General features: G+C 50.4%; 1 protein-coding gene across 10 annotated transcripts in view; it reads left to right on the top strand.

Moving 5' to 3' along the window:
* The first annotated feature begins 420 nt into the window (after window positions 1-420).
* Window positions 421-15,143, top strand: part of NR3C1 (nuclear receptor subfamily 3 group C member 1) — an 87,998-nt gene continuing 73,275 nt past the window's right edge. For 3 of the 10 annotated variants that reach the window (XR_005885907.1, XM_040999755.1, XM_041000337.1), the window contains exons 1-2: window positions 2,094-2,253; window positions 4,716-5,910. Coding sequence is in view for 9 of the 10 variants with exons in the window: in XM_040999755.1 (XP_040855689.1) it covers window positions 4,730-5,910 (1,181 nt within the window). In the remaining variant the exon portion in view is untranslated. The other 7 variants (XM_041000093.1, XM_040999981.1, XM_040999907.1 and 4 more) reach the window with 7 other exon arrangements.

The following is a 15,143-nucleotide window of genomic DNA, read 5'->3' on the forward strand; positions in this document are numbered from 1 at the left end:
CAGCCTTCCGGAGGCAGCCCCGCGAGCTCGTCTCCTGAGAGAGGACTTCACAGACGCCTCAGCCTTTCCCTTTGCCGTCAGACAACGCCTCGGCCACCCACCGCTTCTGGAACCCGGGAAGGGCGACTTTGAAAGACACGTCTCGGAGCGCCTTGGCCAAGATGGTGGCCGCGGGGCCGGGCTGGCGTCAGCACCCTTTACCAAGATGGCGGCGGGCGGCTTCCGGCACGCGCTCCCCGAGCAAGATGTCAGAGCGAGGCGGCCGGCGGGGAGCGCGTCCGGGCAGAGCGCGTCCAGGCAGAGCGCGCGCGGCTGCGGCCGAGCGCCGGGGCGAGGGCCAGGTGCAGCGCGGCAGCGCGCGTCCTCGGCAGGGGCCGGCGAGCGCTGTCACCCGCGGCCGCCCAAGTTACCCTCCGCAAACGCCAAAGCAACCCAGCCTGCGCCTCTTTTCGGAGCCGCAAAAACCCACACGATGTGCTGCGGCACAGGGTAAGGTGGCTCGGCGGGCGGCGAGACGGGGGCCGGGCGCCGGGGCGGGAGGACCCCCGCACCGGCACCCCGGGTCCCCAGCACGCCCCCTCTCCACCTCTCCGCTCCGCTCCTCGGGGACGGGCCACGTGTTTCCCTCGGACCGAGCTGGGAGGAGGCGCGTAACGGGAACAGCTGGAGGGAGTTGAACGCTGACATTTTAAAGCTGCGTGCGTTTGTTTTATTTGGAGGGGCAGAGGTTCTCCTGAAAGCGAAAAGGGTGAGCGGCGCACGGGGTCGAGGGCGGCGAATGTCAGGACTCGGAGGGGGAGGGGCTCCGCGGGGAATTTGGCCGTGGGCCCCCGGGGGTGGGGGCTGGAAGGAGAGGTCAGGAGTTTGGGATGGGGCGGGGGGCGCAGTTGGCCAGCAACTTAAAAAAAAAAAAAAAAACTCTTGGGACTGCAACTTTGCTTTTTGGTCCGGCAACCCCTGTTTCTCTTGAATCGCAATTTTCAAAGTGCAAAGAAAAACCCAGCTCGCCGGAGGCTTTTGCATTTGGCGTGCAACTTCCTTCGAGTGTGAGCGCGCTGGGAGGGAGGCCGGGAGGGAGGGGTGGGGGTTGAACTTGGCAGGCGGCGCCTCCTCCTGCCGCCGCCCCGCAGACTCCTGGAAGAGGGTGGGGGGGGGGGACGGCCGGGGCGCGAGGGAGGGTGGGTTTTCGCTTTGCAACTTCTCTCCCGGTGCGAGAGCGCGGCGGCTGCAGACCCGACCGCCCAGACGATGCGGGGGCGGGAGCCCCCCGACACGCGACACCCCCCGGGCGCGGAGTACGTAGGCGCTGACCCCCTCTGCCCTCCCCGCGGCTCCCCACCCCTTCCCCGGAGGGCGTGTCCGGCCGCCCGGCCCCGAGCGCCGCCGAGACGCCGCGGCACCGTTGGGCGTGCAGCCCGCGCAGCCCCTCGCCGAGACGCGGACGGCCCGCACCCCGGCCGGGGGGCGGCGGGCGGCCGGACCTCCCCGCGGCGGGCCGCGCCCCGGCTCCCCGCAGCCGCCGCTGTCATCCTCGGGAGCGCTGGCGGCGCCGGCCGCCCGGGGCACGGGGCGAGCTCCCGAGCGAGTCCGCAGGCGCTGGCTGGCCGGGACGCAGGAAGGAGAGGGAGCGAGAAGAGAAACTAGAGGAACTCGGCTTTCCCCCCCACGTTCAGTCGCCCCCCCCCCCCCCACCCAGAGAGACCAGGTCGGCCGCCGCCGCCGCCGCACTTTTTCTTCTTCCTGGGCTGGGCTGGGGGGTGCCGGTGGGCGGGTGGCCGGGCTGCCCGCGCGCCTCCGGGGTGGCACGGGCCCGCAGCTCGCGGGGTGCTGCGGGGGGCGGCGGGCGTGCAGGCGCCGTCGGGCCGGGCGGCGGCTGCGGGCGGGGGCCGCGGGCGCTCCTGCAGTTGCCGAGCGTCGCCAACAGGTTGCACCGTTCCCCGCGGCGGCCGCGCGGGCCCCGGGGCGGGGAGCGGCCGGGGGCGGAGTGGGAGCGCGTGTGTGCGAGTGTGTGCGCGCCGTGGCGCCGCCTCCGCCCGCCCCCCGCTCGGTCCCGCTCGCTCGCCCGCCGCGGTCGGGCGGCCCTTCGCGAGTCCGCGCTCCCTCCCCTCCACCACCACCACCTTCTCCTCCTCCTCCTCCTCCATTTTGCGAGCTCGAATTTGTGACTGGAGCCCGAGTCACCGGCCGCCCGTCGGGGACGTTTGTTAGTGGGTGCGTGGACACGCCGCCGCCCGAGCGGCCGGGACTGGAGAGGTGCGTGCGCGGGAGCTCGGAGCTGCGGAGCCCGGAGCGGGACGGGGGGCCGTCCTGTCAGGTGGGGGAGATGGGAGACTTTCTCAAATAGGGGCTTCACCGCCCCCACCCCCACCCGCGCCATGGAGAACGGGGCGGCTGTTTACTTACAGTTTTTAGGAAAAAAAAAAGCCTCCTGCTCTTGTTGCTTTCACACGCTAAGTTGTTTATCTCGGCTGCGGTGGGAGCTACGCTCGGTGGCGGGTGAGCGGCGCCGCCGCCCGAGGTAAGTGGCGGGCGGGTTTGGGGGGTCGAGGGAGGGCTTGGGGCGCTGCGAGTGCTGGCTCCCCGAGGTGCCACCCGCTGGGGAGCCCCGACAGTCGCGGCTGCCTACAAACTTTTATTAGCCTAGGGCAGTAGGGGTTGGGGATGGCGAGGGCCGGGTGCTGGTGGCGAAAGGGCAGCGCGCGGATGACAGCGCTGGCCTCTTCCTCCGCCACCGTCCCCCGGCCGGGCCGACGGGGAGGAATCGGGGCTTGGGTTGCGAAGGGAGTCTTTGGCTCCTCTGCAGGAATCCCGGGACTCTCCCCGCACTCCCCCCCGCCCCCAAAGTCCGACCCGTTTCTTCCCTTCCCCCGGGGGGCCGCCCCTTCAGCCCGTGTATTTGTTTTGAAGGTGAGCCCCGAGCCGCGTGTGGGTTTCCGCAGGTTTCCTTTGGGGCGCGGGTGCGCAGTGTCTGTGGCGGCCGGCTTGCGGGGCTGTGCTGGGCTGTGAGGGGCTGTGCGGGGCTGAGCGCGCGGGGGAGAGAGCGGAGAGAGCGCGCCCGCCGCCCCGGAGACTTCGGCTTGGCTGGCGGGATCGGGGCGAGTGGGCGTGTCGGGGCGCCCGCAACAGGTCTGCACGCGTCGCGCTCTCCTGGTGTCCCTGGGGGCCCCGTTCGGAGAAAGGTCCCCGCGCCGGGCAGCGCTGAGTGCGGTGAGTCGTGGCTGAGCGCTGGTTTGGCGTTGGGGGCTTACAGCCCCGGTGAGAAGCCGGGGAGACCTCTCGCCGGGCTTCGCCTGGAGGCCGGGGGTGTGACAGGGGCTACTTGCATTGACGCGGGGGTAGGGGTTGTGTTCGTGTCTCCCCGGAGGGAGCGTTTGACTTGGTGAGATAGCGTTTTGGTTTAGGGTTGGAAGGCAGCTGTCAAAGAAAAAAAAAAAATAATAAAAGGCAGCGTGGATATCCAAGAGGCTCCATTTGATACCTGGTGTTTTGGAGATGGTTACCGGATAACCACGGCGGCCGGGCGGGCAGGGAAGCCGTGGCTTTCCGGGGCTGTGCGGGTCCCCGCCCTGCTGTTAGGGCGCTGCTGTTGGAGCCGCTGCCGGGTGCCCGCGTGCGGGAAGTTTCCTTTGATCGAGCGGGTTTGTTGCAGACAGTCTGCTTGGCAGCCTTTGGTTCCCTCTGAAGGCGAACAGCCCGCTGCCAGCCTGACCAGGTGCAGGACAGGCTCGGGGTTAGACGGCAGAGAAAGTTAGCTCGGGCCCATTGTTACCTGGATTCGCGTGTGATTTTGCAATTCTGCGTCTTTCTGTTAGTACTTAAGTATTGGAGAAGGCAAAATCTTGAGACGTAATTGTGGTTCATACTGAGGGTCTAACACTTTTTTTTTTTTAAGTTGCAGAGGTTTAACGTGGATGTTAATGAGTTGTAAGGATCAGGGAACTCTACTTAAATAATCTAAAGTGTCCTGGGAATCTACAACACAGTACTCTTCTGCTTTTTTAAGTCTTTGGTGTCAGTTGGCCTATATACAACTTCCTTCGTTTTGCATATTTAAGATATGGCGGTAGGCACTATCATATAGAGCGAGTGAGAAAGACGCATTTAAAAACAGGAGCCTTTCCCCAGCGTGGAGACGATAAAGCACACAGGAGTTGTTTATTTTTCAAATAAAATGTGCGTGGTGCACCAGTTGGGTTGTACTGAAAGGGTTGGAACGTGTGAGCAGCTGATAGGAGAATTGGGGGGTAATTATGGGGTAGAGAATTCGGCTGTGGTGTCTACCAAGTGTTGGGTGTATTGGTGCTCACTAGAGCAAACAGGCTTGATTGAAAAGAGGCAGGGATTTTAATATGATCGCAGTGTTTAAAAATTAAATAGTTAGACATCAACTTGAACCTTTAGAATAATAAAATGTGAAGGATTATAATGCCTGTGGTGAGCAACTTTCTATGAGTGACCGGCTAGGGAGCCAAGTTTTCTTAGTTTGATACAGATTTTGTCAGCTATCCAGGTGGATTGCATTGTGGCTTTAAATGGGATCACTGGATGAGAGCAGGAGCCTCCGCTTGTTGTTCCCCGGGGTAGAAACTGGTAACACAGAATGTGGGAGTTTACTTAAAGTTTGGGTTACCCAGCTGCCTCTTATTAGGATCCCAGAGATGATGGAACTGTCTAGCTTATCGTGTGTCCCTCCCCACCCCTTTTGTGTTTTATAGCTAATACTCACTTGATGGACCCCAGTGAATCCTTAACTTCCCCCAGTAGAAATGAAGCCCGCAGTAGTGTGCTGGGTCAGGAGCGAGGAAATGTGATGGACTTTTATAAAACCCTGAGGGGAGGAGCTACTGTGAAGGTGTCCGCATCTTCCTCACTGGCTGCTGCGGCTGCTCAGCCGGACTCCAAGCAGCAGAGACTTTTGGTGGATTTTCCAAAAGGTTCAGCAGGTAATGCCCAGCAGCCAGACCTGTCCAGGGCAGTTTCACTCTCCATGGGACTGTATATGGGCGAGACAGAAGCAAAAGGGATGGGCAGTGACCTGGCATTCCCACAGCAGGGCCAAATCGGCCTTTCCTCGGGGGAGAGCGATTTTCGGCTCCTGGAAGAAAGCATCGCGAACCTCAGCAGGTCGGCCGGTGTCCCGGACAACGCCCGCGGTGCAGCGGCCGCCGCCGCCGCCGCGTCCGCAGCCTTGCCGGAGGAGTTTCCCAAAGCGCGCTCCGAGGTTTCTGCAGAACGGCCAGCTCCGAAGGGCCAGGCCGGCGCCAGCGGCGGGGGTGTGAAGTTGCACCCGGTGGAGCAGAGCACCTTTGACATTCTGCAGGATTTGGATTTTGCTGGGTCCCCGGGGAACAACACCAGTGAGAGCCCTTGGAAGTCAGACCTGTTGGAGGACGAGAACTGTTTGCTTTCTCCTGGAGAAGACGATGCGTTCCTTTTGGAAGGAAACTCCAATGAGGACTGCAAGCCTCTCGTTTTGCCGGACACGAAACCTAAAATTAAGGATAATGGAGATCTGATTTTATCAAACTCCAGCAGCATGCCACTGCCCCAAGTGAAAACAGAAAAAGAAGATTTCATTGAACTCTGCACCCCTGGGGTAATTAAGCAGGAGAAACTGGGCCCAGTTTACTGCCAGGCAAGTTTTTCTGGGGCAAATACAATTGGTAATAAAATGTCTGCCATCTCTGTTCACGGCGTGAGCACCTCTGGAGGACAGATGTACCACTATGACATGAACGCGGCAACGCTTTCTCAGCAGCAGGAGCAGAAGCCCGTTTTTAATGTCATCCCACCAATTCCTGTGACTTCAGAAAATTGGAATCGGTGCCAAGGGTCTGGAGATGACAGCTTGACGTCCTTGGGGACTGTGAATTTCCCTGGTCGGCCCGTTTTCTCGAATGGCTACTCCAGGTAAGAGTGAGACTGTCCCCGTTTGTTAGGGGCGCTGTCCGTGTGGCCTCTGGATTCAGGGGCTCTTTGAATCGGCTCAAGGAGTCTTTTGAAAGTAGATGTGGTTGGTCACCAAGATTTATCTGTACAGAACCGTTGCAGGCTTTGTTTTTGAAGTGATGTTCATTATCAGCGGTTAGAGGTTTTACTTAATAACCATTGTCGTTTACTATGGACACGAAGCAGCTTTTTGTGCTCTTAACTACAAAGACCCCAGGTGACTTACGTAATCAGAAGTTGTGCTACTGCATTGGCAAGTCTGAAGGGTTGGCTTGGGCTTACAGGGTTAACCGTTACTGTAAGTGCTGACTGTGAGCCGGTGCTCTGCCGGGGAGTTCTTTGAGGAACTGGAGCGCTGAGATTGTTCAGAGCCGTGCCTGGTGAGCAGTGTACCAGACCCTAGTCGTACCTCGTGGGTTTGTCCAGCAGGGTCCCGACCTCAGGGAGACTTACACAGACTAATCGCAGACACGTTGAAGAGGAACTGCTGGCAGGGTACCTGCAGGTCAGAAGTTTGCCTTAAGTGTCTGTATTTCTCCTGCCGGCCCAGAAGAGAAGCTTCACAGTTTGGGCCAGCGTTTAATTTCTCTCCCTTCTTTTATACCTGAACAGACACTTTGGCTCACATTAAAAAAAGAAAAATCAGCAAAAAGTAATAATTTCAGTACAGGTGTGGGTTGGTAACATTTGATGCTCACATTTACTTCCTGGATGCAGACAAGTGCTTAGATTCTGTCTACTGGGGTGTGAATGAGGGAAAACATTACAATGTTTGTTACAGTGGTTAGTGAAGTGGCATTTTGGGAAAACTGATTTTTCCATAACAGCTGAAGGTATTTTTTTCTTACATGTTTGGAGTGTTCATTGTTTCAGTAAGTGGTCAATAAGGGTTTTATGTAAATCTCTTTTGCAATACTTTGCTTTTATGAAGGATGTTTTCTTTGTGTCCATCTTAATGTGAACAGCTTTTCATGTGAGGCAGAATGCTTGGTTTTTGCACACACTTGCACGCTGCCAGCCACCTAGGTCTTCAGGTGTCTTAAGGTAAACTCCTCAGGACCTGTTGTGTGAAAATACAACGCCTTTATTTAGAAGAACATGAGGACTTTTTATTGATGTTTTTCTGAATTAAAGGTTAAATTTCTATTCAGTGAGATTGGAGATTTACTGCATAAGCTGTTAGCTTTCAGGCGTTTTAAATGTTTTGGTCTCGGATGTTTGGCAGTTGATTCATGGGCTGGTGGCAGGATTCGTTTGGGCGGTTTGTAGGAACTGATGAACTTGATTCATAAAACATGAATTGCGCAAGGAACAGTAATACATTTTAGGAAATATTGGGGGTTCTGAATGCATTTTGACTAGTCATCATGGTGTTTTTTCATTTTCTTACTAAAAAGGTATGGAACAGACTTCCTGTTCACTGTGGACTTTACACATCTAGGATTTATAACTCATAGGTGAACATGGCAATTCTTAAATCACTGAGTGTTTTTTACGTTTATGGTATAGGATGTCTTGTCGTGTTCTTGGAGCCTTACCTGCGGCAGCTCCCGCGTGAGGAGTTGTGCAAGCGCTGATGACGCGGCTCTTCAGAAGGTCTTTAATATCCAGGGAAATGCTTGGCTGTGTTGCAGTATGTAGTTTGGACTTATAATCTGCAGACTTTATTGTCCTAGCAGAAAGGATTAATACTTTATACCTGGTCATGTAATAGTAGTATGTACATCTTATAGAATTAGTGTAGCACTGGAAGCAGCGATGAGCAAGAACACAGCTTCAACCAGAAAAATGGAAACAATGTTTCTTTTCTTGGCCTCTTTGAATTGATCTATTGTTAGCAGACAGCAACAGTGACAACTAAAGTTGGTGACTGTCCCTCTTCTATGTGTTACATGGCTCTTGCCAAACATCAGCTGTGACCAGTGAGCCCGAGTGTTCAGGAAATCATCAGTATGCAGAGACCACAACTGGGTTAAATACTGACTCTGACTTTATAAAAATATGAAAGGTCACTAATGACCTGCATTCCTTCTAAGTTAAAGACAAAAAAACAAAAACAAATTCTAATCTGACTTTAAAGTATGGTCTGAAATTGCTTTTTCTCAGAATGCGCACACACTGTAGTTTGGGGAGGAGGGCAGTTCTTTCAGATACATCAGCACAGCATGGAGGTATCGCAGCAAATTGAAAATTTAATGTCACCTTTGAGCTCAGAAAAGTGTTTTCTTTTTAAGATTTAATATCATCGACAGTAATACAAGAGCTGCTTTATTGATACTGAAGTCCATTCTGAAGACACGGAACATTGTTGAAGGCACATTTCTGAATAACTTGGTTTTTGACATTGTTTCAAGCTGAAAAGAGGCAGAAGTAAATGATTTTAGCTAGAATTAGAGCTTCTACTTTAGGGTTATGTTGAAATTTTAATGTTAAAAAAGTAGACCATGTAGTGAGAGAAAGAATGATGCAGGATGAACTTACAAGTCTTAGGTGCAGTGTAGGGCTCTGATGATTGTAACCAGGAGAAGCTGGGAGGGAAGCAGATGAAAACACCTGGCCACTTGGCACATCTGTGCAGTGAGGCGGAGTCTGTCCCCCTCTGTCCTCCTCTCCAGCATCATGTTGTGTCTGTGCTCAGAAAGGGTGCAGGCCTAAAGGAGCTACTGTTTCGGACCATGGTTTGCCAACTGTTTAGATGGTGCTTTCTTTACTTCCCACCTTTTTTTTTTAAATCTCAAAGATTGGCTTTTGAGTAAATATGTTTGCTAATTTTTTAGCATTATAATGAGACTCTTATTTAAAACCTGTGTTTTGGTACTAGCTGTGATGAGTAAGAGATGAACCTGTTGTGTGCACAGTGTATAATCAGATGTATTGGAATTCTGTCTTGGGACATTTCCTTTGGCTCTTCCTCTTATTTTGAATCGGTAACACAGTCTTGTATTCATAATGCTGTTTTGGTTTTGTGTTTTTGTGCTGCTGGTATTAGTTTAGCCTAACTACTTTCAGTATATTTTTGAATTACCCTGAAAAATAGCTTGCATAAATGTAGGTTAAGTGCAAAGTGATGTTAATAGTGAAACTAAGATGTGCATGGAGATCGCCCCAGGGGCCTTCTGAGATTTTACGGAAGGAAAGATTTGATCAGAAGGGTTTATTTTAATGAGAGTGTGAAAGAAAGCTGCATTAATTTATATAGTTAATTTGCTCTGCCTGCAGGTTATTGATATAGCCTAATTGCATGAAGAAGTGTTCATTTACATTAGGTTGGCATGGGACGGCAGCAGGGTTCCTCTTTCTAATTCTTATACCTGCCTTCCTAGCAGTGCCTCCTCCTTAGGCCCCCACTGCTTAGAGCAAATCAAGGAAGCAAAGTGGCCTTGTGCTGAATGGCGCTTACTTTCTGAGAACAGCCTGTTCATAATTTCATAGCAAGAATTTATAGTTAACTTGCCAAATTAATGGACCTTTCTGTATTTTTGAATCCTGGAAAACATATGTTGGTCAATCTGTTTCATGAAAGGTTTTCAAGAAATATTTTGCTGAATTAAGCTGTAGTTGAGAACAGATTAATAATGGGCCCTGACGGAAGAAAAGGGGTCTGTTCTTAGTTCCATGGCATCAGAGATCCAGCTGCTCTCATGTTCTTGAGTTTGTATTTTTAAATATGTTCCTGTGGGGAATTTACATTTTAAAAAGGCAAAGATCCATTAGGTATGCCTTTCCCTGTGTTCTTGATGGTAAACTGGTTTAAGGTGTGATGGTATGAATGTGTTAAGGTTTTTTTTTTTAAGATTTATTTATTTGTATTGCAAAGTCAGATATACACACAGGAGGAGAGACAGAGAGGAAGACCTATCTGATGATTCACTCCCCAAGTGACCGCAGCGGCCGGTTCTGTGCCAATCTGGAGCCAGGAACTCTTCCGGGTCTCCCACGCAGGTGCAGGGTCCCAAGGCTTTGGGCTGTCCTCAACTGCTTTCCCAGTCCACAAGCAGGAAGCTGAATGGGAAGCAGGGCTGCCAGAATTAGAACCAGCATCCACATGGGATCCCGGCACATTCAAGGTGAGGACTTCAGCTGCTAGGCCACTGCACTGGGCCCGTAAAGGTTTTTTTTTAAATGTATATTTTCTCATTTTACATATTAAGAGGAAACATTTTCCAGCAACACAAAATCAGCCGTAGATGGTGGTGCCGACAGGGATATGTCTAAGTGCACGGCTTCTGTTAGAGCCTGTGACCTCTGTGGGGTGGGGGAATGAAAGCCGGGAGCAAGACATGATGGCGGTGAACTTAGAAACACCACGAAAAAGCCGGAAGCTGGCAGTCTGACTTTGTGAATTCAAGGAAGACATTTGGGGATGTGCTTGTGTGCCCGTCAGCATTATAATCCAGCTTCTTTCATTTGAGCTAAAAATCTGAAGGTGAACATCTGTAATCCTGGTTTATACAAGGATGTTGTCTTTGGGTCTGCTTTACTACCAAGAAAGAGAAAGAATAGAATCAACACTTAACCTTGTTTTATTTTATATCAACTGAGGTTAATTGTATATTTATCCAACTTTTAGGCTGCTGTTCACCTAAGGGGAGCTGTAATGATCTGAATGTACTCAAAAATGATGTTCTGTGTTGATCTGCCACTGCCTGCTTCCTGCTGCCGTCCGCCACACGCTGAGAGAGGCGCTGCCCGCGCCCTTGCTGATGCGTTACATTGGTTGATGTATCTTTCTGCTGGAATATTTAGAAAATTAAGGGCCTAATTAATGGCAAATATGCATAGTAAATTATGTCTGCAAATGCTAGACAGTTAAGCAGGCGGTTTATATTGCAGTATGATCCTTAAAGCCAATTGTTTTGAATTAAAGTGTGTCATCCCATAATTTTATCCCTGGGCCAGTTTAAATATTAATAACTTACCCTGGTAGGGATGTGTGCTTACACATTTCCAGAGTAACTCACGGATTAACTTTGAACGCTTCCAAATGGCTTGTTTTCAGCAAGTTGCAACAAGCTCTTGCTAGTGTCTGCAACAGAACAAGTTTAGTCAGAGCGCCTCTTATTTCAAAAATCTAATGATATCACACATGGTCCGTATCTGCATCGTATCTTGATTTTTTTTTTTCTGTAGCTAATATTTTGGGAGTTCAACTTAAGCATGCAATGTTTAAGACATAATTTGTTGCAATAAATGTGAACTTTTATTATTTTTTCCTTTTGTAAAAATAAAGTACTACCCTTTATTCTAGTTGATTTCATAATTGTCCATAATAATATTTAGTACTGGCTATTAGGAAAGTGTATTTGGTAGCCACATTGTGAAAGCTGTTGTGAAATGACAGCCCGTTGAGAGCACGTTGTACTCCGTGTGGCTCGGGACCGTGTGCTGGTCACGGGCTGAATGGTACAGTGGCCCAGGTTACAGGTGCTGCTTCACCTTGTGCTGCTGTCATTGTAATGTTTCCTTTTGTGATTACAGAAGGGCCCCCTTAGACTATAGAATGTGCAACTTTTTTTATTATTATTATTTCTAAGCTCTCAGATCCCTTCCAAACAACTTGATTTCGTTATTTAATTGTAGACACATGTAGAAACCCCCGGATGGGAAATCCAGACACCTGGCTGCTAACGCTGGCCTCAGCCGGTCTGTGACCTTGGGTGATTCGCATGTTTTCTCTACAACTTTGCCTTTAAGCTGTCAGTTTGGTAAAGGAAGTGATTGCAGTGGCGAATGGCAAGGAGTGAGCCTAGATTTGGTGTTGCTTTGAGGGATTAAAAATGCTCCAGTATGCGGTGTGTAAACAGTAGCATATGAGCATTGCTGGGGGGCCCAGAGCGGGCCCTTGGGGTGTGACATACAGCGCTCCCCTCTTTTTGTCGTTTGAGAAATTAGAGAATTCCTTAGTGCGCAGCCAGGTTGAATAACTCAGTTGTTGTTTAAGGTTTTCCACAGATGTTGCATCTAGGCTGCTCCCTTCCGGAGTTTCTGGAATAGTTAACCGAAGCACCTGCTAGCCAGGTGTTGCGTGTAAGTTACTCTGCCTAGTTTCAATCTTTAAATATACAGCATGTGTCTTTCCTGTAGATTTTTTCACCTTTTCCTCTCAGTCGTCATCAAGTGCTGGTTATGTGGCGGTGCTGTGCATTCATCTCATGTAATTCTGCGAAAGTTTTTTTTTTTCCCTTTTTTAAAGATTTATTTATTTTTATTGGAAAGTCAGATTTACAGAAAGATCTTCTATCCACTGGTCCACTCCTTAAGTGGCTGCAGTGGCCAGAGCTGAGCCAATCCGAAGCCAGGAGCCAGGAGCTTCCTCCCTACTCTCCCACATAGGTACAGGATCCCAAAGCTTTGGGCCGTCCTCGACTGCTTTCCCAGGCCACAGGCAGGGAGCTGGATGGGAAACGGGGCTGCCGGGACACGAACCGGCGCCTGTGTGGGATCCCGGGCATGTGCAAGGCAAGGACTTTAACAACTAGGCTATGGCAATGGGCCCTGAAATTTGTTTTTCTGTATTTGGTCCTGTAACATCTATGCAGGGATGAAGGCAGCTATTATTTACCTTAATTTTACAGGTGGACAAATCTGAGACCGTTAAACTGTGTAAGAGAAAAGAATAGATAGGAAACTGTAATACTGATTTGAGCACATGTATGTGGAATTGGGTGCGTGGGAGATTTCTCATGGACTACTAATCAGGTTTCCTATGAGCAGTGGCTGTTTAAAGGCACTAACGGGGAGTCAGGAGCAAGACTGCCATGCCCTACCTCCTGGCCTCATCACTTCAGGCTCTCTGCCATGGTCACAATTTTTTTAAAAGATTTATTTTCTTTTTATTGCAAAGTCAGATATACAGACAGGAGGAGAGAGAAAGATCTTCCATCTGATGATTCACTCCCCAAGTGAGCACAGCGGCCGGTGCTGTGCCGATCCGAAGCTGGGAACCAGGAACCTCTTCCGGGTCTCCCACGTGGGTGCAGGGTCCCAAGGCTTTGGGCCGTCCTCAACCGCTTTCCCAGGCCACAAGCAGGGAGCTGGATGGGAAGTGGAGCTGCTGGGATTAGAATCAGCGCCCATATGGGATCCCAGCGTGTTCTAGGCGAGGACTTTAGCTGCTAGGCCATGGCGCCGGGCCCCATGGTCACAATTTTTTAGAAACAGTGAAAGCAGCCAGTAGTTTTGCCTGACTGGATTTGTTGTTTGTGTGTTTACTTTGAAAATGAGAAAGCATTATAAAAATGTAAGGTGGAATTTTGAAAGCTCAGCCAAGTCCGCGGGACTCAACTCCGCCTGACCTTCACTAAGCACATTGCAGGTTGGTCTCTGTAGTGCGGGATCTCCCTGGTGTGAGGCGCTAAGAGTGTCTGCAGCTGGCATTGGTGTCGGCCATGTGTGGTTCCTGGAGGCTCGGGAATCTTGCGGTGAAAGTGTTGCGTTTACAGCCTTCAGGCACCAGGGTCGGGAGTTTTACGTTTCAGTTTGGTGTTTTGGGCAGATCCTTCGGTGGAGCTGCTCGGGGCTTTGTTACGTGCAGGTCAGGTATTCATCTAAATTCACAGGCAGGGATGGCTTTGACTCTGCTTCCTCCTAGGTTGATGTGTGTATCTCTTTTCTAATGTTTGTATTGCCAAGTAGTCTTAGAAAATAGGCACATTGTTATTAAATTTTAACTTGTTCAAAAATGAAGCTATTGGCTGTAGATGGTTTTTTTCCATGTGTATTGTAGTTAAGCTGTGTGCAAAAAAAGATTCTGGGAATCTTGAATGTTGAAATTCATCCATAGTGCATCAATTTGGGGAGGATTATGAAACTTGGTTGAGTACAATTACTAGGTTTATTGTTCAAGTGGTTGGAAAAAAGCCTCAGAAAACAAACTTGACAGATTCGGTGAAATAACTGCTTAAATACATATATGTGTGTGTACAGAGAGAGAGAATGGAGCTAAGTCCAGAAAGCATGTAAATGATGGCTGAAATTGATAAACATGCCGATGTAAAATGTAAGTTTGTAGGCAGCTTTATTAGATGAGACTTTAATTAGAACATTATGTGAAATTTGTCATCTGGTATTTAGCTGGGTTTGTTAAGGACAAGCTAGGATTATAAAATGTGGGGATTTAAACAAGAAAAGCGACACAGGAAACCCCAAGTGAGTGTTGTATGACCCTTCACTGTTGAAGTCGGCGTGTGGTTTGTCGTTCTTGACTGCCTTCAGAGCCACCTTGCAAGGCAGGCTCTGTTTCTAAAAATTCTAAAATTGTTTCTAAATATTAGGAAACATTTATTCCTCAGCTTCGCTCATACCTTACTTGTATGCCTGCAGATGACTTATTTTCTGAAATTTGGAACTGTAACTCTCCTTCACGTTAGCAAATCAGTGTTCATGGAGTGTCTTCAAAGGAATCTCGTTGGGTTTTCTGTGGAAAGTGTTTATGTTTTGAATACACCTGTGTGGAGCGCGTGCCTCCCCATGGTGTGCCGTGGGAATGCTCAGTGCTTCAATTGTGGTTGGTTTTCTTTAAATTGCCTTTTTTTTTTTTAAAAGAAAAAAAACAACCCAAAATCAGCAGACAGACAGAGTTTATTTATTGTAAGTCTGATGTTTTTTCTTAAGTACTTAATATTGAGCTAAGATAGACCTGGCTTGAGAATTTGGACTTGAGACTTTGCTAGTAGGAAATACAAGGCAACTTTGATGCGAATTCCTAAACAGTCTGCAGAGCAGCTTCCCTTCCTGCAGCTCCCCGGGGATTCAGGGAGCTCATCAGGGGAGAACCAGGGAGAAGTTACATCCCTGAACCAGCCAACACAGTCAGAGGGTCGGCACAGAATGCATCTTGTCTCCCTCTCTCATTTAAGGCTTGCTTTATTCATTTGGTTTATTTGGAAGGCAGACTTACAAAAAGAAGAAGGGAGGGAGGGAATGAGAGAGAGAGAGAAGAAAAGGGAGAGACAGAGAGATCTCCCTCTCCAGTGGCTGCAGTGTTTGGAGATAAAGCCAGGAGCTGCTGCTTTGGAATCTCGCGCTGAGCCCCAGGACTTGAGCCCTGCGCAGCTGCTTTCCGCTTTCCTGTGCCATAAGCAGGGAACTGGATCAGAAGTGCAGAAGCCGGGACTGGAACCCATCCCGTGTGCGATGCTGGCACTGCAAGATCGATGATCGCTAACCTGCTGAGCCACCACGCCAGCTTCTTA

The sequence above is a fragment of the Ochotona curzoniae genome, unplaced genomic scaffold, assembly GCF_017591425.1.
Source record: "Ochotona curzoniae isolate NIBS_2020 unplaced genomic scaffold, NIBS_Ocur_1.0 contig_1, whole genome shotgun sequence".
Lineage (NCBI taxonomy): Eukaryota > Metazoa > Chordata > Mammalia > Lagomorpha > Ochotonidae > Ochotona > Ochotona curzoniae.